The sequence below is a fragment of the Bactrocera oleae genome, chromosome 3, assembly GCF_042242935.1.
Source record: "Bactrocera oleae isolate idBacOlea1 chromosome 3, idBacOlea1, whole genome shotgun sequence".
NCBI classification, from domain to species: Eukaryota; Metazoa; Arthropoda; class Insecta; order Diptera; family Tephritidae; genus Bactrocera; species Bactrocera oleae.
Window position 1 is genome coordinate 69,164,574 of NC_091537.1, and position 25,168 is coordinate 69,189,741.

The 25,168-nt window shown below is 29.6% G+C and overlaps 2 protein-coding genes across 4 annotated transcripts in view; one reads left to right on the forward strand and one right to left on the reverse strand.

The window, feature by feature from the left end:
• Positions 1-25,168, forward strand: part of LOC106616310 (uncharacterized protein DDB_G0283357) — a 122,835-nt gene that overhangs the window by 90,529 nt on the left and 7,138 nt on the right. For 2 of the 3 annotated variants that reach the window (XM_070106800.1, XM_070106802.1), the window contains 2 exons: positions 9,894-10,000; positions 12,486-12,582. In XM_070106800.1, the coding sequence (XP_069962901.1) occupies positions 9,894-10,000; positions 12,486-12,582 (204 nt within the window). Of the gene's footprint in view, positions 1-3,603; positions 3,655-9,893; positions 10,001-12,485; positions 12,583-25,168 lie in introns of those variants that run through there. The other variant, XM_036361823.2, reaches the window with a different exon arrangement.
• LOC106616797 (snaclec A8) lies at positions 13,735-15,537 on the reverse strand. Its single transcript, XM_014233683.3, has 4 exons — positions 15,408-15,537; positions 14,815-14,867; positions 14,149-14,260; positions 13,735-14,063 (listed from the first exon to the last, which is right to left on the reverse strand). Exons 1-4 carry the CDS (start codon positions 15,478-15,480, stop codon positions 13,804-13,806), a joined length of 498 nt encoding a protein of 165 aa, XP_014089158.1. The 5' UTR covers positions 15,481-15,537; the 3' UTR covers positions 13,735-13,803.

A 25,168-nucleotide genomic window follows, 5' to 3' on the forward strand; every position in this document is an offset into this window, starting at 1 on the left:
TATTTTCACTCGACAGCTGAATACCCATAATGGCTTACGTCGACTTAATTAAGTTTTGATATCATGATATGTCATCTCAAAGCATTATATAAACCTTAGAGCTCAAAGCTTGCGCTCAACATAAAATGAAGATATAAAATTAGCTCATATTTCTACTCAAAAGCAAAATATCCAAATATCGTCAAGTTATTCAAGAATCGGAACTGCGATTTATAGTACTGGAGGATTCTTGTTGCGAAAAAATCAATCGACTACGTAATACCCATATCGGTCTACGTCGACTAAGTTTACAGTTATGCTGATAAAAAATAATCGAGACTAGGAGTAATATTGCTTCACAAAGCATACCTTAAAACTAGCAACTTCAATTTTCTACAAAAAAGAAAATAAACTATGCTAAAATTCTTACTCGAAACCAATACCCGCCGTTAAATCGACATAAGCCATTTTAACACATTTTCACATTTATATAAACCTTTATATAAATACTTTTTATCGCGTTAATTTTATCACTTGAAATATACACTTTGTATTGCAGTAAGCGCATATAAAATATTTCTGGGGTGCAATGCGTTAACATTCAGCAGTGATGCGGGTAAACAGGTCGCAGGCAGCCAAATATGGCAGCTTGTTAGACGGCAACAAAAAAAATTAAATAAACAACAATAATATTGTGGCAAAATGTATAAAATGCTTAAGTGAAATTGTTGTTGTTGCAAATAATTGCACTCATTAATATGCGGCAAAGTGCTTGCTGCAATTGTCATTCGAACGACATATATGGCTGGGACGGCACTAATATGGTTAAAGATATTTCGAGATATTGGGAGGCGGCCTGACAACTGCGAGCTTTATACATAACTTTGTGAAAATGCATTGTGCAAAAAAGCAAATATTTTCGCAAAGCAAAAGTAAAAGCAGAAGTAAAATATTTTGAGAAATTGTAGTGTCTTATTTGTGTAAAAGGAAAAAATATGAATATAAATTTAATTCTTTAGTCTAGACAATTAAAAAATAAAATTAAATTTATAAAAACTTTTATTTAAATAATAATTGAAATTTAAATAAATATTAAAATTAAAATTAAAATTAAAACTAAAATTTTAATTAAAATTAAGTAATTAAAGTTGTATTTTTTGAAATTAAATTCATTCATTTGAATGCTTTCAATGTTTACAATGTCTATATGTCTTTCTTGAAAGAAGACATTTTCCTCCTATTTCTACACATTTACAGTTCTCCTAATAGTCTACTTCACTATTTTACAAGCATATAAATATATATGGAAGCCCCGTTCACTATCGCAGACTCAGTTTATGGGTCTACCTTTTTCATAGCAACAGTACAACGGAACGCATGTACTAATCGGAACATCATTCCTTCAGAATTACGAACAATAAGATTCATAATCACTGTTATAAGTAAAAAAATTGTCTTGTTTTCCTCGAAAATTGTCTCTCACATCTGTCTTCTCACTGACCGTTGCAGATTATGCCAATTCATCTAAGTATTGTTTAATTTTTATCGATTCATATTCGGAATAATGTTTTGCAAAGGGTTTAAGAAAGAATTTCTCAAATTTTTATATTCTGTATATCAATCTGAAATATCATTCATCAATTTAAAATGTTTGAAATGTTCTTAACACTTATGTTATCTTGCTTTTACTGGACTGATGTTATTAAACAGAAGTTGAGGGTTATAACCTAGAAATCATAAGCCTTTTATGTGTGTAACATATTCTTTAAGCTCTAGTAGCCTTTTGCCACATCACATATAAAATATATACCTACATATATAGAAATATAAATATAGATATATATAAATACTCGTATGTGTACATCTTAAAGTCATATTTCATATGTTTGCAACATTTTAGTCACATATGCGTTTAACTAAAATACAATAGTTTTGATTTTAATCAGCATATGTGCTATCGTGTGGGTGTTCATAGACTCAACAAACTCACAAATACATATACGAGAATAATATATGTATATATATATATATACATGAACATGTATTTCATATTTTTTATTAGCCATAGATGTTACCATAAAAATTTTGCGTAGTCGAAAAATGCCGCTTTGTCTGGCGAAATACGTCAATGTTGTTGCTGTCGTATTTCTTTTTTTAATGAATACATGCAGACACATATGTGCATATAATATATACATAAGTATTAATTTTTATAGTTAATGTCGTATTGCCATTTAAGTGATTACTACTTCCGGCAGACACATGTGCGCCACGCACACACACTTAAAAACATATGTATGTATGCGAGTAGGAATTAAAAAAACACACAGAGGCGAGGGTGTATGAGTATACACACAAACAATCAGATGTACGGCTGTTTACATGTGTTATAGAGCGCCTTAATGCTTGTTACCTGCATCTCATCTTTACTAGTAAGGTTTCGAAGTAACCATATTGGAAGCAGAAGAATTTGGCTTGAAGAAACGTCGAGTTTTATTTGTGATTTTACTTTCAAGGCGATTGGTTGTTAGCGTTTGTGTGGCAGCAGAAGTGAATTAGAAGAAATAAGAAAAGTTTGTGTATGGAAATTGGAAGTGATTGGTATGAGAAATTGCAAAAACTGGAATTCGGTGTGAAAGAAGAAATTTGAATTGAAAATTTTTTTTTGTTTGTAGAAAGCGTGGCAAGGATTGCAAAGAACATTAATTTAAAAAATTAATTTAATTTCCAAAACTTTAATAAAACCATTACTTTTAAAGTAATCAAAACTCAACAAATATTTTGAAATCTAAAAAAAATATTTAAATTAATCTTTATTAAATGTATTCACAAATAATTTTTCAAAACTTTTTGAAATTTTAAATTTTATTTAAAAATCAAGTATAAACAATAATTTAGAAAAAGTAGCAAAATAAATGCTCAAATCTTTTAAAAATATGTACAGCAAATCAAAAATTAGTTCAATTAAAAAAAGAAGTGAAGCACAAAAGTATATCTAATTAAAAAAATATCAAAAATAAATTAATAATTCTGGAACTCTTTATAAAAATTATAAATATTTTGTAAATTTGAACGCCGCAGCAAGCATCTTGTTTATCGCCAATTTTGTTTAATATATTTGCACATGCAAAAGAAACACCAACTATACACCAATAAACCAAACAATTAAAAATAATTACATTTACATAAACAAAAGTTATTCTGACTGGACGCATATTTATCAAATCCCACATGCCACGCGCCAATTTGGTTTTTTTCACTCTTTGTTTATGTGTATTATTGCCAGTTCAATGCCACTGACGTCAATTGCTCGCTTGCCAAAAGCAAATTGTTACTAAACAATTGCTCATTCACTTTGTTGTTGGCGTGTTTCTGCGCTACTGTAGTGATTTTGTTTAAAATCACCAAAATAAATAAATATTATATAAAGTGCTGTGATTTAAAACACTTCCGTTAATTAAGCAGTAGTGTGAAAAAATTTGCAAACAATAAAAAAATAATATAATAATTTAAGTGTCAGTGAAATACCGAAAAAAGTAGTTAAAGAAACGGAAAGCAAACGCATGACATAAAAACTTCATTTATTGTTGTTATTATTGTTGTATATAAAATAAGTATCGTCCGCGCTGGCAACTAGATATGTCGCCAAATACATTTGTCAATCGTTTGGTATCGGTGAGTTAAAATATTACATACATACATATATATATATATACGTACAATATACAAATGTACACAGAAATATAAAAATATTGGAAAGCAAACCTTAAATTTAAATAAATTAATTCCTGTGAGCACTTCAAAAACAAGGAAGATAGATATATATAATCGATTTTTTTCTTCAAGCTTTTTTAACACCACAAATTTTGCAAAATTATTTTATATCGTAATGGTATCTAATTAGCCCACGTGACTTACGATATTTGCTACTTAAATGGTAGCAGTGCCGATTTTCAAAAAATGCTACATAGAAAAAAATTTTGAAAAAATATTACTTTAATTTTTTTTTACAAAAAAATTTAGAAAAATATTTTTTTCGACAGTAAAGATTTTTTGAAATTTCAACATACAAAAATTATTAAAACTATTATCTTTGGTTTGGAATTTTAGAAATTAAATAAATTTAATTCTGTAATCAAATTTGTTTACAATTTTGGAACACAAAACTTAATGTTTTTTTTTCAAATATCTGATACAGATTTTTTCAATTTTTTGAAAATTTCTATATGTAATCAAATTTGGTTTTATTTATACGCATATTTTAATACAATTTACACTTATCAATCTGATCACAAACATACTTGTTTCTCAAAATTAAAACAATTAGTATTTGTTAAAAAAAAAAATTATTTTCCAATTTTTAAAATTTATTAATCAAAGTTGTTAGATCACTGATTTTATTAAAAATGGCATTAAATAATATTCTACTATATTTTTATTAAACAATTATTTCTTGTATAGGTGTTTTAAATTTTTTATACAAACAAGAGAAATTATGAAAAATTAAGATATATAAATTAGAAAAGAAAAATTCGAAATCTCATATTATCTCTTCAATGGACTTTATTTATTTTTTTAAAATATTTTTCTCTTAATAATATATTTGTATGAAGGAAGCGTCGAAGGCCTTATAAAATATATAGTTATATAAATGATCAGATTGACGAAATAGTTGGTCAGTTTTTGAGATTTTTTATCTGAAATTTTGTACACATCCTTTTCTTCCTAAGAAGCTGCTCATGGGTCGGAACCGATATCGGACCACTATAGCATAAAGCTGTCATACAAACTACACGATCGGTAACCATTGCGTGTATGAAAACCTTTTTCATTTGTTCTTGTAAGGAATATTTTGTATTTGTGCAGGGTATTATAGCTTCGGTGCAACTGAAGTAAACGTTTTTTCTTGTTTTTTAATATTTTCAAGATTTTCTTGGTAACCAAACTCGTTCTATTGTAGTATCGCGAATTTATTGTTAAAAATTATGTAAAAAAAAATATTTCTTTTTAGTCTCTTAAGTGATTTGGGTTTAAAGTTAACAATATTGAATTGCTGATGTATTATAACTTTTATTAATATCTCTTAAAAAAAGAATAACTTTGACATAAAAACTACACTCGAATAGCTGAAATGAAAACTATTTCCCTTTTCGTTCTTCGAAATATTTATATATATAATTAAATTTAATGTTATGGAATTGTAAACCAGAAAATGTAGGAATTTGCAAAATTAATGGACAACGAGTATTATTTTATATTATTTTTTCAAGTTTCAATTGTAAATTTGGCTTTATAAAAAAATTAATTTTATTTTTGTTCAAATGTAGCCTATTAATTCTGCATGAGAGTTTTTTTTTCTGTTTTAAATTTTATTTTACAAATTAAATTCATTTACTCAAAGTCACGCGTTTGGTTAAAAGATTTTTTGCACGATTTTTTAGCGAATTGATTGCACAAAAATGCTTTCGATAATGTGTCCAACCAAAGGAGGCGAGTCACTGCAGTTGGATGATTTGAATTCGCCGTGACTCTGGCGCGGTTTTAATAAGTTAGAAGAGGAATAATGAAAATTACGCGCCTGTCATGTAAATAGAAGAAGGGATAAACATTTCTAAATTCTAAAAAATCTAAAAATTACATAAAATTTTTTGAAAAGCTTGCATATGTATTGGTCTGTATATATTATATACATATAAATACCTGGAATCAAGCACATGCAGATATACATATACTCCTTTTTATGTATAACAAAATATATATGATTATATATTCATGATTATATATTTTTGTACTTTTATTAAAATATTTGCTAAACGTCCTGTTACGATCACCTAAACGCATTAAATGTCATTGAGCTATTGGCAAAAATGTTTAATGATAGCTGAAATTGTCGTTACACTACAACAAAAACAAACATAAATTACACTCATTAAATATTCCACTGGTTAGTCATTGAGTTTTTGTTGGTTTGGTTTTATTATGGGAAAAGGAGGTTAATGCACATCTAATGTTGGCGCTCTACAATCCAAAAAAAGATAAAGAAATTAAAGAAAAAACACAAAAAATATTATATAAAAATACATTTGCTTAAATAAAGCATAAAGGCAATAAAAATTTTACAAACTCGGCAATTTTATAGCATTTTAATTTATATACTTTTTTTAGTTTATAACTATTAACATATTTTTCACTTTTAAAATTATTATCATTTATTTTCCAGTTTATTTCTTAAAATTTTATAACTCAAATTCCTGCTTATACTGAATTTAGTCTAAATCTTCTCCCCTTAATTTAATTATAATTATATTTTATTATTATTAAAAAAGTTTCAAAATATTTTTTTGCAAAAATTTAAACAGAAACTTTATTTATCTGAAAGTATAATATTTCTTCGCTTAATTTTACCTTTAAAATTATTTTATTTTTTTAAAAAATTTTTAAAATAATTAATTTATATTTGTAAATTTTAATAGATAACTTAGTTCAGGCTATTAACATATTTTAGTAATTAGTACATGTAAAAAAAGTTTCCTGATGGAGTCAATTAAAAACTTATCTGAGACTACCACATAAAATCTCATATAAACGTTATATTACTGCACATATATATTCTTAATCGAATAAATTGATGGAATAAATTTGAGAATTTCTGTAATTAGGAAAATTCTGAATATATAATTTACATTTATAATATATTAAACACGAACTTAACTTAGATGGTACCTTAATTAAAATATGATAATTGAGTCAATTAGTGACTTCAAAAAGTATCGTCTTATTATAGTCTTAACACGATTATTACTGGATAAAAGTTCTATAGATGGTAAACCAAATGTCAACAAGTTCAAAATGTAACTAGGTTTGAAAAAGTTATATATTGAGAATTCCTGTTTTTCTCTTCATAGTAAACTGCTATATTCCCATTCAAAAGTAACAGAAATCTCCTTACGATAATGTTATAGCATTTAATAGTACTTTACGAAAATACCTCTGATATTTAAAATTATATGTAACTCGATAAACTCCGAGTTCACTTTCAATCACGCTGTGCTTAACTCAAACACCTGCCTGTCAAGCAAGTACGATAAATACCTATACTCCCAAATATATCTACCTGTATTCTACCACCAATTACTTCTACATTTTTCTACACATAATAGTATACAATTTATCACTGTGCACAACAAGATGGAATGAGCAGCATATGCTCTCTTTTCCTCTTAAGTACGTTTAAACAAGAAAAAATGTTAACTTCGGTTGCACCGAAGCTATAATACTCTTCACAAATACAAGGGTCCTTACAAGAATGCAAGCACTTTATTCCTATAGTTCAGTTAATATGACAGCTATATGCTATAGCGATCCGATCTAAACAATTTCTTTGGATATTACATTATTGCTTTAGGAAATAATTTATGCCAAATTTCGTGAAGATATGGAGAGTGCAATATTTCAGAACAATAGCTTAAAAACCATGGGACTATTTCGTATATATACAGACAGACAGACGGGCGGACGGACATGGCTAAATCAACTCAGCTTATCATGCTGATCGTTTATGCATATATTTTATAGGGTCTCCCACGTTTCCTTCTGGCTGTTACAAACTTCGTGGCAAACTTAATATACCCTGTTCAGGGTATAAAAATAAAAGCCGAATAATTGCGATGTTTTCTAAAGCAGAGCATTCAAACAGCAAATCCTTCAGTTAATGCTGGTATAGTCTCCTGTGGTAAATCATTTCACTCACTTTACTTGACACAGCAACCCCCAGCGGGGTCACAGCTGCCACTGATTTTGTACGAATTGCTCTTTTGAATGCTTCAATGCCGTCTCATATTGTGTATTCTATTCTTTGGGCGCACTGTTGGTTTTCATTGTTATTTGGTAATAAATGATGATGCTGCCAAATATTTGTTTATGTACTACATCCTTGCAACAACAATGTGGCACAAATGAAGCGAAATATGCTAGGAATGAATGCTGTGAGTAAGTGCACGTGAATAATGAGCGGGCATAAATATGCGATTCTCTCATCAACCATATTGCTGTGTGCGTTGCGAAACTGTGGAAATTTATGAGTGGTGGGGTTAGGTGAATGCCTAAATTTGACTGAAATTATGTAAGAGAATTATGTGCGATTTTGAGGGTATATATCTATGTACATGTATTATATATTTAAATATCCTCGAGATTTTGAATAATTAAAGCTCATGCCATAGCAAATATAGCCTTAAGTACTTTGATTATGAATTTTGGAAGAATCCACTTCAACACTGCTATAGGTTGTCATCGTCACCAACACATATTACGAGTTCTTACACATCTAAATTTCATCGAAGTTCATATAAATAATAGGCTTAAAATATGGATTTCACTCTACGAAGAGAAGAAAGAGGAGTACACTCCTTCCAGAGCAGATGTCACTACGAATATATTTTGTCCGTAATTCTCAGGACTCATATTTGAGCAATTAATGTTCGTAATGTTTCTATTGTATTTTAACGAAAATAAATAAATTTATAAGTACCTATGTACCCCTGCGAAAATGATTAGCATATTATAATAGGAAAAAAAATATCTCAGGGCGACAAAATATGTCAAAACGATGTCATGCAAATATTGGCTTTACAATATACTTCATAAAATTTAGTGCTCAAACACGAAAAATGATGAGTTTATTAACATCACAACATCCTCAGCTGATTGACCTATTTTAACATAATGTAAATATTAAAATTAAAATAATACTTTATTTTAATAATATTCTCAAACTCACCTTCAGTACATCTACATTTTTTCTCTAAATCTATTGTAAATCTTTGCTAGGTAGAGTCCTTCGAATTTTAAAAGATCATCGAAAACGATAAAAGCTTTCTTTTTCCTACTTGTCCCAGAAAAGATTTAAAGTTTTGAGTAAATTTATTTTTACGCCTCACTATTTTAAAAAAAAACTTTATCTTTTAGCATCCCTAGCTGGTTCATTAGTAATAATGACGTCAGTACTCGAAACCGACAACAAGTACATCGAAGGTTCTAAACCGTAAATGTTTATTGGTTTTCAAAGAAATCCAGAACCGGATATTGGTTTTTGATTTGGGCAGGAAAAATTGTGACTGCTGTTGCTGTTCTGCACAGTACATATCGTATGTTTAGAATGACTCATGGATCAGTTTCAAGGGTTTGGAGATTGTTTATCGTTTAGATATTGCTAGAGGATTGTTCTGAAGAGATTCAAAGTACTTTGTAGATTCTAAAGCGTAAGGCTTTATTGGTTTTTATAAAAATAGAAAACTGGATATTAGCTTTCGTTTAAGGTACTCAAAATTTAGAACTACTGTAGAGTAGCGCTAAAGATATGTTATATCAAACCTCAGATTATGTCCCTGATATATGTATGTTTTTTCTCTAATACCTCATGTAAAAATTGGAAATTGTTTTTTCGTTTTGATGCTGCTAGAGGATTGTTCTGAGGAGATATTGGAGGTTTAATATTATGTATAGAATTGACAATGAAGCAGTTTTAAGGGTTCCGGTTTGAAACTCCTTTCCATAATAATTATTCCTAGAAGAAACTTCAAGGTTAGGGATATGTTCGAAGTTTTAATCAGAAGTATATTAAAAACATATTGGAATACTTCTAAACTGATTATTTACTGTTAAAAAGTCGACATACGTCAGTACATGTATTCATAAAAAAAAGTTTGTTCTTCCGTACTCCTTTTTTCCAGCAAATTACACTTAACACTCTTTACTTGTCATTCCACCTCAATATAACAAAAAATTAATTTAATTGCTCCAACAAAATATATATACACATAATAACATAACTGTAAACGCATTTCAAAAATATAAATGGTACATTTTTTCCACACAAAACTCAAACCCACTTTCAATATACTTTTTCATTACAGCAATCTCTGCTTGCCGGACGCATACCAGTCGCCTCAATGACAGGTCCAATTAAAAGAGGACTGCTATGGCAACAACGTGATCGCCTCTTTTCGCGCTGGAAGGAAAGGTAAGTGGGGAAAACAGAACAAGAAACACTAAAATAGTGGTGACATTCGTATGACTGTCGCCAAAAAGATAAAAACAAAAATGGCGGCGCCAGCAAAAAACTGAAAATCTCGGCAAAAAATAGCCATCTACAACAATAAAAAAAATGTTGGAACGTGAGATAAAGCGGCATAAAACGAATTGTCAAATAATTAAATTAGGTTCACTTTTTCCGCTGATTGTGCGCTCCAATTGTTATCGGTAGATTATAAAAAAAAATTGGAAAAGTGAAAAACGTAGCCGTACTTTTTATTTTGTTGATCCAACGATAATTAGTGACGCCCTGGGGACAGCTTAATTGCTTTATAGGATTTGGGAGTTTGGTTGCACTTGTGTCTTAATTATTTTTGGAGGCAGTAAAAAGTGGTCTGTCTGACATATCGCTACAAGTTATGTAAGGGGCTTTTGAGTGATACTTTGACATTCTCAAAATCCGGTACTTATTATTTATATAAGCTCATTGTGATAAAAAAATACTCCGAAGCGTTAATCGAATAATCGGAAATTTATTGTGGCACCTAATATCAATTCCCGTTATTTCATTAGGTTCGCCGTATATATGCCTGCCGTAATGTTTCAACCTGAGTCTTGTAAAGGCTGGGCAATGGAGAACAGAGTACCTGCATGATTTTACCTCACCTTCCCCCATAGAATTTTGACAATTAGTGTTCGATAAGATTTCGCATGTACCCGACTTTACTTTTGCGGCAGGAGGAATCTTGCGAAGAGCTAGTAGTTCAGTGGATTTCCTGCGGTCTACTTTAGGTCAGAAGATTTTCGCAGGAGCTAGTTTTTTAACTCGAATCTCAGAGGAGCTAGTTGTTAACTAGCGCCTGCTAAGTTCACGTGACGTCCAGAAGTTCAGCGTTATAATATACCTCCATTTTTAGACTACAAGGTACAATTCAGTTCCAGGACTTTTTAAAAAACGCGGCTTCTAGTGGAGCCATCTGTCTGAAATTGTTATCCCTCAATTGTGTATTCTTCAGTGTTGTCGTATAAAATTTATATAATAGCTGACTTGTATAACAGCTGAGATATCGCGCCACATGTGACATTACATTTGTAGTGTCGGTCGGTAAATGAGCATCGAACAAAGATCCAACATTAAGTTTCGTTTTAAACTTGGTAAAACTTTTACCAAAACTCATCAAATTATGAAACAAGTTTATGGCGATAATTGTCTATCCCTTAGCCGTATTCACGAGTGGCTTAAACGTTTTCAAGAGAGACGGGAGGACTTGGAAGACGACGAACGTTCGGGCCGGCCAAAAGATGTTGTGAACGAAAAAAACACGGAAATTGTGCGTGAATTCATTAAAAAAGAGCCGAAATCATCGCTTAAATATATGGAATCGGAATTATCAATATCCGCAGCGTCGATTTATCGTATTTTGACAGAAAATTTGGGCCTCAGAAAGGTTGGTGCTCGATTTGTCCCGCAGACTTTGAAACAACACGAAAAAGACCTCAGGCCGAAAAAAACTCTTCAAGAGAAGTCTAAAATCAAGTTAATGTTGATTTTTTTTATGATTCCAAGGGCATTATTCATAAAGAATTCGTCCCAACTGGGTTTGGTAGCACGTATTTGTCGCATTCGCATTGCATGATACTGCACCATCTCACCGTTCGACACTCACGACAGATTTTTGACCAAAATTCGCCTGATATGGCACCCTGCGATTTTTATTTGTTCGGAAAACTACATTTGGCCATGAAAGGAAACCGCTATGCTGACGTCGATGCCATCCAAAAGGCGACGACCGCCATCCTCAACGCTATACCGACAAATGACCTAAAAAAGTCATTCGATAACCTTCTTGAACGTGCAAAACGTTGTATTCAGGCGGAAGGAGACTATTTTGAAGGCGACCAATAAATTAAAAAAAAAAACAATTCATATTCGTTTTTAATAAAAGTCCTGAAACTTTTGAATTGCACCTTGTATATTCCATGACAATAGACCTAATTCGTATTAACTTAACCAAACTTTTCGCCTTACAGGTAATGAGAGCACATACTCTGTGCTCATTAAGTGATAGATTTTTTGAGGATCTGTGTTCAAGAGTGTTATATGTATAATCTCACAAAAGAATTTGTCTGGTGCTATTTGAGGTTAAAGTAATATCAGAAGGGCTTAACAGTTAAAAGATCAAATCCTGGCAGTATCTCTTATGGTAAAAATATTTTCCTGTTTTTTGTAGGAAAATTATAAAAAAAAATTATATTTGAAATACGTATATGGATTAAAGCGCATCTTTATGTTATAAAGACATTCAAATATCTTATTGTGGTTGATCTTCAATAATTCTTCATTTCTGATGTGAAACGTGATTCTTTTTCTACAAGTATTGTATTTCTTACTCATTGTAATTCTTTTCCTATTCCACTCTTCTATAGAGATAATTTATAATATTCATTTCATTTCCGTTATTAAATTTTTACAGGTACTTTGTGCTGACACGCGATTATCTGCATTGTTTCAAAAGAGCATCCGGTTCGGCTAATGAGCGAGCCTCTGATATGGGACAATTTATATTTAAGGTAAGTTTGAAACATTGTAAATTTATAGACTTACAGCAAAATACAGGATTATTTTTTGTTCAACTCACCTGTTAATGCACAATATCACTCAAATATGCTGTCATAATTCCTGAAATCAATCAGACAGTTAGCTGTCAGATTCCAAGTGAGCTACAGTAAAACCCTCTTAAGTGCTTTACGAAAAATTCCAGCTTTTTGACGTACTTAGGCGATTAGGGTGTAAGTACTAAGCCCATTTAAGCGGGTTCGGTACTTAAGCGGGGTTTACTGTATATACTGTTAGATATATTGTTTATAGGTTTAGTATTGAGTTAATCAGATAATATTTGGCTACATGAAAACCAGTTTTGATGATTTGAAGGTTTGAGGAATATTGATTTATTAGGGATGCATAATTTTTGCTGAGAATGAAGTATTTATATTTTGAAAAGTGAAATTCTACATAGATAATAGGTGCGGGATTAATATATTCAGGACTTCAAAGTAATATTAAAAAAAAAATTATTAGCAATGAGGAAAATACTTCGGTATTTGTAATAAAACTGAAGCTCCAAAACTTTAGGTAAGGAGTAATTTTTTAGACGTATGGTTTTCCATGAGGCAGTACTTTACTCGGAGTTTGTTAATACCCAGTTGGTTTTCCCTTTGATAATGAATAGACTAACTCCGGAATAACGTTTGCAAATTATGCAAATTTATTACCAAAATAATTGTGCGGCTCCCGGGATGCATTGCGCTCTGCGTCCATTATTCGGTCGGCTCGCCCAGCAGAGTCAGTAATTCGACCGAAAATGGATCGGTTTTGCACCATGTTTATCTAGTAGATAATGCGAATATATTTAGCTATATATTCAGATACTTTCGAGACTTTATAAAATTTACAGGATTTACGAATTTTTTTTATAAATGTACATAATGTGCAAAAATATAAATTAGCATTCAATAACGTAATAATTAGTGTTAAAAAATTTTCGGGATTGGAAGATTTCGGTTTTATGGTATTACCTTAGGGTTAAAGGATTTTGAGTAATCATGTATTTTAAAATTTTAATTTTAAATAAATTCTAGTCTGCAATTTTGCGATAGTAGCTAATTTCGGGATTGACCTACTATTTTAGCAAGAAAATTTTATTTTTACATAAACATTGCCTGTTTTCTATCATTATTTTTTTTATTTCCCACCTTCGTACAATTATTTTGTTATTTAAATGAAATGCATATTTAATGAGGCTTCTCGCAGACAAAAAGATTAGGCGTATCACACGAGGCATTCGTCCAGCGTCCAAAAGTCTTTAAACCCATTAGAATGCAGCCCTTGCCCCCAGGCGCTTCTTCGTGCTTGTTCAGCCAATGAAAATATTCTACTGGCATCTGAACGGTGTCCCATATAAATCTATTGGGATTTTCTAGATTGTTACCAGATGTCCAATAAGCGAATACAAAAGTACTGTTGGGATGTACTTTTTGGCTTTGTATAAAATCTGTAATATTATTGAAGACCGAAGTTTCAAAACAATTTTGCCCGTTTATAGAAAAATCATAAAGAAAAAAGTAAAAACAACTTACCTCTTTTATACAAATAAATAATGAATTTAACCATTTTTTCTTGTGTCTCGAAAGAAACTAGTTGCATATTTTTTTTTTCTTTACAATATTTCTTAGCGTCCTCCCATGATTTCTGTAAATGAAAAGAAGCAAACAAATACAAAATAAAGATTCAAAATTTTTAAATAAAAAATAGCTCGGGTGGTAACCACTTTATTTGTTAAATATTAGATGGACTAGTGAAGTAACTAGTCTTGTAGTATAAAAACATTTTTCACTTTTATCCTTAATTGAATTAAATCGGTACCGTTTCTAGAGACTCTACTCTTAAGCAACACGTTTGATTCTCTCCTAAATTTTATACCGCGTGCCATGGTATAAGCTTATTTTAGATAATATCAATTGCTAGACCAGACTTTACTCGAGAACTTCTCTATAATACGAATTTTAAAATTTGTGTCAAATAATCGAATCATTCTTGATCCAGTAAAAATAATGGCTCGATTTGTTTCGTACCGGATTTTATTCAATATTAATCTACAATACTTTAAGATCTCCTTATCTTGACCGATTTTTATTGTTGCGGCACGGTTGTAGAGTATCAAAAGCTCTCAGACTATAAGCATTTCGAAATTAGCTAAAATGTTTAAATAAAGGTGTATAGAACTATTTTATAAATATACTTACCATGTCATTAACAACCACGTAGTCAGCATTTTTATTAGAAAATTTATATTCGCCTAAAAATAAAGAAAGAAAACCGCAATTTTTTTAAGAGTAAAACTTGACCAGTACTTTTATGTGCTAAAAGTGTAACTAAGAAGCCTAAGACTGAGCTCACACATGAAGACTTTTGTCACTCATTATCGGCAAATTCCAGTTTGGTGTCGATCGTGTGATCGCAATGCTGAAAGAAATATGACGCGAAAGGGATAATGAACCGGTAACTCATATCACATTCTCAAATTACAGTACGTTTCATGTACACGATACATAAAAATATTTTTGATTAGCTAAATTTATCCTTTTTCATAGTTTCCAACACGAAACACGAAGTTTTTCGGGATCAATTCCGAAATCAATTATACAAACTGACCTATCAAAAAAGTTTTTGAAAGTAAACTTTTTTAGTTATCATGGATATTCTAATTTCGTTCCAACCGAAATCAACATTTTTTATTTTTTTTTTTATAAAAAGCTATACACACATTAAAAGAAATTTACACGGAATCAGACATAGATCCCTAAAAAAATATGTGACTTCTGACTTTAATATTCACCTTCTTGCGCTAAGAGGATGGCAAAATAAAATATCAAAATTAACACTTGTAATATAAAAATTTGCCGCGACATTTATATTTTTGATTTATCCTAATTCTAGTACTTGTTTAGACGAAGATGGGAGAAACACTGAGAGAGTTTTCTTGCAGTGCAACGCAATATTTATAATTTCTGATGGCGCAACCAATCTCATAAATTAGCGTTTAATTTTGATTTTTATCGGAAAATTATAAATTTTAAGGTGTGGGTAAAACAATATTATGATTCGTAATTTTAAAAAGTGTCTACCTACTATTGTTTACCTTTGCAACTGGTCGTAAGAACATGACTGTATACTATATGTAGAACTTTTGATTTCTATCTTGTAGGTATGTTTCGAATACTGCCGGACCCTAATCAATGTTTTGTAGTACAGACATTAATAGTCCTATAGATAGATAGATATACTTATTTAGACTTGATCAATGATATATGAAAGGCCCATCGACCTCTCACTTTATTGGGGTAAGCATTTGCTTTTCCCACCTTTTTGGCTTACTATTAAAATATCCTTCGCCACTTCAGCAAAAGTATTTGGAACATATATGTTATATTTTCTTGTTACGAAGCCTTAGTCGAATTCCGAAAATTATATCTGAACTAAGTGGGGGCATTTTAAATTGTATCAAGAAATTTTTTTGTGGTATTAAGAATGTATTTGCTTTATCTTATAAGAATTTCTGATTTTTATTTGGGAAATGTGAGAAAATATTACTTTTTGAGAAAGAAAGTCTCTTATACTAAAGCTACGGAGAAGCTTTGACCAATTTCAATAAATCTTAAGGTCTAGAAACAGCTAGGAAATATATATTGAGACTTCTATGGGAAATATTTTTGGATATGAAATGATGTTCGCCCCTCGCTGGAAATATATATTGAGAACTATGGGAAATATTTCTTGAGATAAAAACATGAAGGTTCTACCTCTCTGCAATCTAATCTGCTTTTTTTTTAAATATCGGACAAATATCGTTAGTTTATTTTGGATATACTTTATTTCTTTAATTCAACATAAGTACCTATATGAAATCGAAAAAAAAAATATTTAAAACTTAAACATTCTTTATATACAAGAACCAATCGCCCGTTTTTAGACCGTCGTATTCATTTTTCGCATGTCATAAAAACAATCAAACATCTTTGCACTTCAAATTATGCGCAAATCAATCAATCAATCAAAGTTATAAATAAAAACAAACCATATATTCTGCGAAAAAAGAAAACGAAGAAAAGAAAATGTTTATAAAATATTTGCTAAAGTAACAAAAACACCAAATTGGTGGCAATAACCAGCTTGTTAACAAATAACCGCGCCGCTGTCTGCTGCTTCCACACCCGGCAGACAATATTCTATTGAAGCAATTTGCCCTAAAGCGCTTGCTCAGCCAATGAACCAAGTGACTAATGCCTTTCTTCTGTTGCTCATAATATTAATTTTTTTCTTCTTCTTCATCAATATATTTCACGAAATTATTTCGTGGCCACCACTTAATTCTGATTTTATTGGGAAATAATATTTTGGTATTAAATTAATTTATTTGCTGGAGCTAACCGTTTGCTCTTGTTGAATTAAAAGGCTATGAATAAAAAAATATAATTAATCATTTAATGAATCAGGCTTGAGTTGTTGTTGTGGCTCAGATGCGCTCTGTATTTTTCTTAATTTTTTAAAAGTTATTGATATACATATAATGTAAGATAGTATGGTATAGTATTAAAATTGTTTTATTGCATGCTAATTAAAAATAGTACTACTTAATAACAAGAGGGTGATTCGATATTTAAGTTTTACTACCGACAAAAAATGTTTTAGTTTTCAGCATATCATTTAAATGATCTACTTCAGAGTAGTTGAAATTTTGATATTACAAAACTCTAGATCCACCTTGATCCAGATGTAGGCTTTAGTGAATAACTCCTTACTCGATCTAGTTCCATCATAATCGAATAATTTTTTCTACTTGATAATAAGAGACTTTGAATATAGATGAGGCAGATATTTGTAAAGCAGTTCATGTAATTTTACTATTTCAATTCTTTTTAAAATTATACTCCAAGTCGAATATTAATGACTATTTAAATCGAACTCAATTTTATTAATAATAACTTTCTATGTTTAGACAAGCGTTTTAGACCATTGAATCGAACAAATTATATCAGTTGTCCAAACAAACTGAAAGCATTTGAGAACTTCTAAATTTCGCCATAAGAAGTACTTTAATAATCCCTTATATTCGATCCAAATGTTTTTTATAAGCAACTATATATTAATTCTGTCTTTAGTTTTGAAAATCTAAAAAAAAATTTTATATTTTAATTTTCGAGAGGAAATTGATGTGTGATCCATCGCAATAATAAAACTGGTTAAACATTTTTTATAATTAAAGATAGTTCCGCTGGTCAAGAGCCAGAATTTGTGCGACTGCGAGAATCTTCTGACCCAGAGTGAACCTTAAAGATCCTCCGAAGTACTGGCTCTTAGCAAAATCTCACCGCAATGGAAGGTGTTCTGACTGGACACTGTCCAATAGGTAACTTGTCGGACGCTCTTTGTCAAATCTGTATGGAGGAAGGTGAGGTGGAAGCATCTTGTCACTTCCTCCTCTATTGCCCGGATTTTACCAAACTGATATTAAAATTAAATTAGCGAAGTTGCTGGGATAGATACCGCCTTTATAAATATGTTGTAAGCTCAAAACACTTCGTCGACCTATGTGGATTTGGGGATCCACTTTTAAAACTTTGTGCGTGACACAATGGACAAATATTTTACCAAGTGAGATCGATCGATTTCAAATCAACCTGACCTGACCTGATAATAGTCGATATTAAACTACTTATACGAATTTGAGAAATATTTTTGCTGCAGCGCCACCTAGCGGCTAGCTTTTGGTTATTATCTACATACTCTTCAATAGATATTTAATAATAAAAAGGAGTTTTATAAAAGAAAACTTTAGTTTCGTAAATATTTATCTACAAAATAATGTGTCTAACAGATTATGGACTCTAGTGGGACCCTGACTAATTGAACTTTACAAGTATACGCCATTGGTTACATCCTATCTTCAGCATTTTTGTACGAAATAATGAAAAACAAAGTACCATTTTTAAGAAGAGTTTGTCTAGCACAGACTATATACTCTAGAGAGATCGTACCTAAACATTCAGCAGAAGATTAATATTAAAAGTCTTAATAGTGTTTTCTATCTAGTCACTATTTAATAGTAAATCTCCTGTTTTTTAACTGACAAATTCACGTCTTATCGAAAGTACTATAAACATGATTTCACTAAAAATTTTGACTTCAGCAACACCTATCAGGTAGAGTTTTTATTTAACAGTTTTTTACTAATTTCAAGTTAGGTCAAAAGTATAAAAAGTCTCGATTACAGCAGAGCTACCTATTTGGTCGATCCTTATTTCAGTTATCTACATCACGTGATTATAACGGGTTATAAATTAAGTTGGAACTGACAGCGAATACGATTGTTAAAAATATTTGTCTGCAACGCCACTTATTGAGAAAAACAAGTACATTTATATATATTTACACACATATAAAGTTGTTTTACCGACATTAGCTGTATCTATTTTACAGGCAATTATTAACAAACCCACTTGTCTCGTAAGAAAAAACAGCCTGACTCATCAAGCTGTGTTGGAAAATAATTTTAGTGTTGTGCTTTTTTCCAAACGCTGAATAAGTTATTACTAAAGTTTTTGTTATTCAAATTTATCTGAAAAAATATTTAAATAAAGCCACATCCATATCAACACAGTGAAATTGCGATTTTCTATGGCCGCATGACTGACCGACGACTTTCCACCGTGACTTTTGACCGCAAGCGCGTGGCTGAGCTAAACTTGGCCTCGCGGCAGCTAAGCGACGCACAAAGTGATGCGCACATAACAAAAATAGATGTGGCAATGTACGTATGTATGTGTGTATAGATATAATGTTGACTGAAGTCGTCTTCGAATTTCACTATTACTTCTTCTACTATACATTAGTTGCCTATAACTCGAGTTGTTTTCTTATCTAGCGTTCGACGTTAATGTTCGCAACTTCGTAATATAATGTTTAGAAAGTCGAAAAACAAAAACTACAATAATAACATTAGCAATGATAAATACCCATGCGCAAAAAGGAATAACCAAAGTGTGAAGTAAAGCAAATGTTTTTGTTTGAACGCACACTAACACATACATACATACATACATGTTTTATATATATATATATATATACTAAATATATACATATGTACATAACACATTTGTTTGTGTGCAGTTCATGCTTAAAGTTATTATCACACAAATTACCTTAGTTCGCAATAAAAATGACCTCTACGAAAAAGTTGAGTTAACGCCTTCGGTCAATTCGCATGCATATGCTTTATCATATATATGTGTGTGTGTGTATTTGAATTGTTATGTGAAGAAAAACGCTGAGTTTTTCGAAAGTTTCTCTAATTTAGCCGTAATTATGGTTAATATTGGCAGTAACTTGAGGTCCATCCTCACTCTATCCTTCAATTCTCTCTATCTCTCTCTCTCTCACTCGTTATCCTATTATTATATATTATTCATGAAATTAGGAACCATAAGCAGAATTTCCGTTCTAACACCTTCACGCTTATAGGCAGTAAATACTTCAGAAGGTGTGGTAGTATGCTTTGTATTCTTCAAAGGCACTGAATTATTAAGAAAACGTCATTCAGTAAAAACGAAGGCATCACTTCGAGAGCAACAATTTAAAATAATTCGTGTTATTCGAAGTCGAACGATTCAATACTAGTATATCAAGTAACACTTTGCCCGGAATCTTATAATATGTCCCTAAAATTCTTAGATTCCTCTGAATTCGACTCACTTCATTCATTTTTAGGTAGCTACAGCATAGTTCTCTGCTTTCGCAGTTTACTGTCGTTTAATACAGAGTTCCATATATTTTTCCAAACTTTGATAAATTCCACAAAACTTAAAAAAAAATAAAACTTTTGTATTAAAACTTGTCTAATTTCTACCAAAAAACGAGTTTACGAGTATAAGACATTTAACCCTTTTTGTGACACGTCGGTTCAATCTATAAAACAGAATAGCTATAAATGGAACTTTTCTTACAAAAGAAAAAAACAAGAAACAACTTTAACTTCGGCTGCACCAAAACTAGAATACCCTTTATATAGTATAAAAATATATTTTTCTTGATTTCGATCGGACAGTTTATATGACAGCTATATGCTATAGTGGTACGACCTGAACAAATTCTTCAGAGATTATAGCAATGGCTGATAACAATGTATACCTATGCTATCTTGAAAATACCTTGTCAAATAAATACGACAACTTGAGTTGGATCGATCAGTTTGTGTGGCAGCTGTATTCTTTAGTTGTCTGATACCGGCGGTTATGACAAATGAGCAGCTTCTTGGAAATAAAGTCATATCTGATCATATCTGAGTATATACATTTAAGACATCATGGCAAACTTAGCATTTCCTGTTGAGGGTATAAAAATTGGTATTATCAGGACATTTTCTTGGAGTCTACTCTATAATCGAAAATTATCAATTATTTTACTAAGATTCATTTCTCAGCACCAAGCCATTTCTTATGATAAAACAAAAACTTTTCGAACGTGACTAACCTAATTCTGCTTTGCTTTGGTACGTATCCCCTCAAAGGAACGGCATTCTTGAGACTAATGCATTGGTTCTAACGTATTTATTTTGTTATCACCAAAATGCCAACAGGATTTGTGATATTGGCGACTTGCTTATTATAGTTTACCTTAAATTACACGAGAGTCTACCGAATGAATCTATCATGTCAGTACAATCTAATAACTATATAATTCATAAAAGACAATTTATGTATGTAATATTTTGAAATTTTTGGGGTATTAAGGCGGATTTCTACGTAGATGGGACGAAAACCTGCTGTTTTTCTAGTATTTTTTTTTCGGAAAGTATAAAAGTATAAAAGGTAACAAGAATGAAATGTTCGCACATAGTGGAAGTCCTAGCGTTCATAAATAAAATCTGAAACATAAACGAAAAATATTTTCTTAATCTGTACACTTTTTCTAACCTGGTATTATAACTAAGGAGAAAACATAAAAAAATCAAAACGTTTTGACTCTTTTTTATTACAAATTATTTTTTTAAATGAACAACTTTTAATATATTTTTTGCAAATTCTAGTACCACGAATGCAAACTCTAGATGAACATCTGTAAAACGCTCCACCGTTTGTCGATAACTTTCGTAAAAGATTTCAAAATTTTGTCGGCGTTTTTTTGAAACATGTATATGTTTGAATATGCAAGAAAATAAAACCGACTTTTTGATATCACAAGATAGAAGTTAGTTTGTAGTTTATGTTCAAAACTACTTAAAACACTGCATCTCTTTGACAGAGCAGTTCTATGATCAATATGAAATTTACATTAAGTCATTAAATTTTGAGATTAAGTTTTTTAATTGGAATTCGTGATATATTTTTTTTTTTATTTTGAGGTCATTGGTTACACAATTTGTTGATATTTTCAAGATTTTAAACTCTCTAAAAAAATTTTAATAATCATTTCCTGTTTTTACTGCCAAAATCTTAATACGGAATTTAGCAAAAATGCATTGTTATAAAAACATAATAAAAAAGATTTAATTTCAAACACTAAAAAATACTTATTTATATAACTTTTTATACATTCTCATTTTCTCATTGCCATCAAATTATTCGCTCTAAAAAATTAAAATAAACATGGACTATTTTCCCACGCAAAATAGCAAAAAAATACTGCAAAGAATTAATTGCACAGTTTGCAAAATTAGAGCAAATGCATACAAACATTTATGGGGAAATAAATGTATAATATGTATGTGCATATATGTATACAGTATGTGCATATAAGTACATATGTATATGCGTTTAATTATCCACAGTTTGGCGCTTTTCCAAGTTCAACTTTTTATTGCGTATTGACGCGATACTAAATTTCCATGCATATTCATTTAATTACTCAGAAAGCTTTATATTAATATGCCAGCTATACTTGGAGACTTTATGGGTATCTGCTTTTCATTCATAATATTTAGCTAGAAGTGCGCAATGAGGGAATTTCTTATTTTTAGAATGGTGATATGCAAACGTTTGGGAAATTTTAGACTTCATCAAAATTCAGAAAAAAAGGGCTAAGTTTCAAATAGAAACAAGTTTCGGAAACAAATAGTTTTTGAAGAAACCAATCAATTTTTTTTTTTTTATAAAAATATATGTATAGACAAAATTTTGTTGTATGAAAAATTTATAATAAAATGTTATAAAAATTACTTAAATTTTTATGAATGAAAAATTGTTTTTGTTTTATAAAATTTATTTTTTACTAAATTATGTATTTAAGTAACCTTGACACTCATACAGAATTAAAAATATAACCAAAAAAATTTAAATAAAAGGATATAATTAATATATGTGTATGCATATTTTAAATTAAGTTTTGAATTTCAGTACTTAACTGTAATACAAAATTTATTTTTACCATTCCTATTCTACTTTTATATTTTGAAATCAATTAATTGTAATTTTAAAGTTACTTTTGGTGCTTTTGTTTTACTTTTTTTACAAAAGAATTTAGATAATAAAAAATTATTTAAAAATTTCAAACATAATAGATATTAATAATTCTAAATAATATTTTGAGTCAAAAATGCCATTATTAAGATAATTTGAAAAATTCGAATGCCATTATTGAACCCTCATACATATTAAAAATTTTAAAATATATTTTAAAATACTATTTTTTATATTAAAAAATTAAATAGAAAACTTAAGGTTTAATTTGTACTACCATACTCTTTTAGATTTCAAAACAGTTAAGTTTTAAAGTAATATTTTAAGAATTTATTTATTTAACAATATATAATTAAAAAATGTTTGTTAATGTTTTGAATATCATAACTTTTAATAATTCAAAAATATAACAAAATATGTTTAAAAAAAATATTTTAAAAAAGTTCAAAATTCAGAAAATCAATTTTACTAATTTTAATTAATTAAAATTTCAGAAAAATTATTTTCAAAATTTCCATAATAAATGAATATTATTGTTTTTTAAGTTTCGATTTAAAAAGTATAATTAAATATTTTTTTAATAAATTTTTTTTTTTTTTTTTAAAACCTTTATTTAAAAACTTCGAATTTCATAGATTTTAAAAATTCTGAAGAATTATTTTCAAATTTATGTTAATAAATAATTTTTTTCATTTTTTAAATTCCTAATGTAAAAAAGTATTATGAAACAATAGATTAAAAAAAATAATTTGAAATTTTAAATGCCATTTTTATATTCTCATTGATTTTAAAAATTCAGCATTTTTTTTAAATTTTGTTAATTTTAGATTTAATGAAAGTTTTTGGGTTTTTTATTTTTAATATTTTCGGTCTTAAAAAATAACATTGAAGCAGAAATTTTTCAGATAAAAAAATATTATTAAAATGTTTGTTTAAAAATTTCGAATTTCAGTTCAAGAGCTTAATGATTTTCAAAATCAAATTGCAAAATTTCTAATATATTATTTCAACAGAAATTTTTCTTGTAAAGACCTATTGTTCAATACTTTATTTAAAAATATGCGAATTCTATAATCTATTGAAAATTTTAGAAATTCAAAGCTTTGCAAATAACTTATATCTAAGCTGTTTATTTGATTTATTTTTAAAGTTTTCGATCTTAAAAAATGATATTCATACAGAAACTTTTAAAGTAACAAAATTTTATTAAGAGCATTTTTTTTAAAATTCGAATTTCAGTTATAAAAATTTTAAAAAAAATTATTTATTAACATAAATTTGAAAATAATTCTTCAGAATTTTTAAAATCTATGAAATTCGAAGTTTTTAAATAAAGTTTTTAAAAAAAAAAAAAAAAAATTTATTAAAAAAATATTTAATTATACTTTTTAAATCGAAACTTAAAAAACAATAATATTCATTTATTATGGAAATTTTGAAAATAATTTTTCTGAAATTTTAATTAATTAAAATTAGTAAAATTGATTTTCTGAATTTTGAACTTTTTTAAAATATTTTTTTTAAACATATTTTGTTATATTTTTAAAAAAATTTTTAAATCGCATCTTATTAAATCACAAATTATTAGAACAAATTATTTTTGAGAAAAAATATTTATTTTTTTTATACTCCCGCATGACATGACGGTTGTTTGTATCACCTAAAACTAATCGAGTATAGGGTTAGATTATTAGGATGAAGAGACGAGTTGAAATCTGGGTGACTGTCTGTCCGTCCGTCCGTCCGTCCGCCCGTGCAAGCTGTAACTTGAGTAAAAATTGAGATGTCTTTATGATACTTGGTAGCCATGTTTCTTGGAACCGTGAGACGGTTGGTATTGCAGATTGGCGTAATCGGACCACTGCCACGCCCTCAAGACGCCATTAATGAAAAACAAATAAATTGCCATAACTAAGCTCCACAATACGATACAATAATGTTATTTGGTATACAGGATCACATTAGAGAAGGGCATCTGCAGTGTAAAATTGTTAAAAAGTGGGTGTGGTTCTGCCCCCTATTAGGTTTAATGTGCCGCTAATGCTGTAATAACAAAATTCCCTGAAAACAAATGCTTTGAGCATCTCTATCGACAATGTGAAAATCGGTGAAATCTATTGACAACCCTGCCCACTCCACATATAAC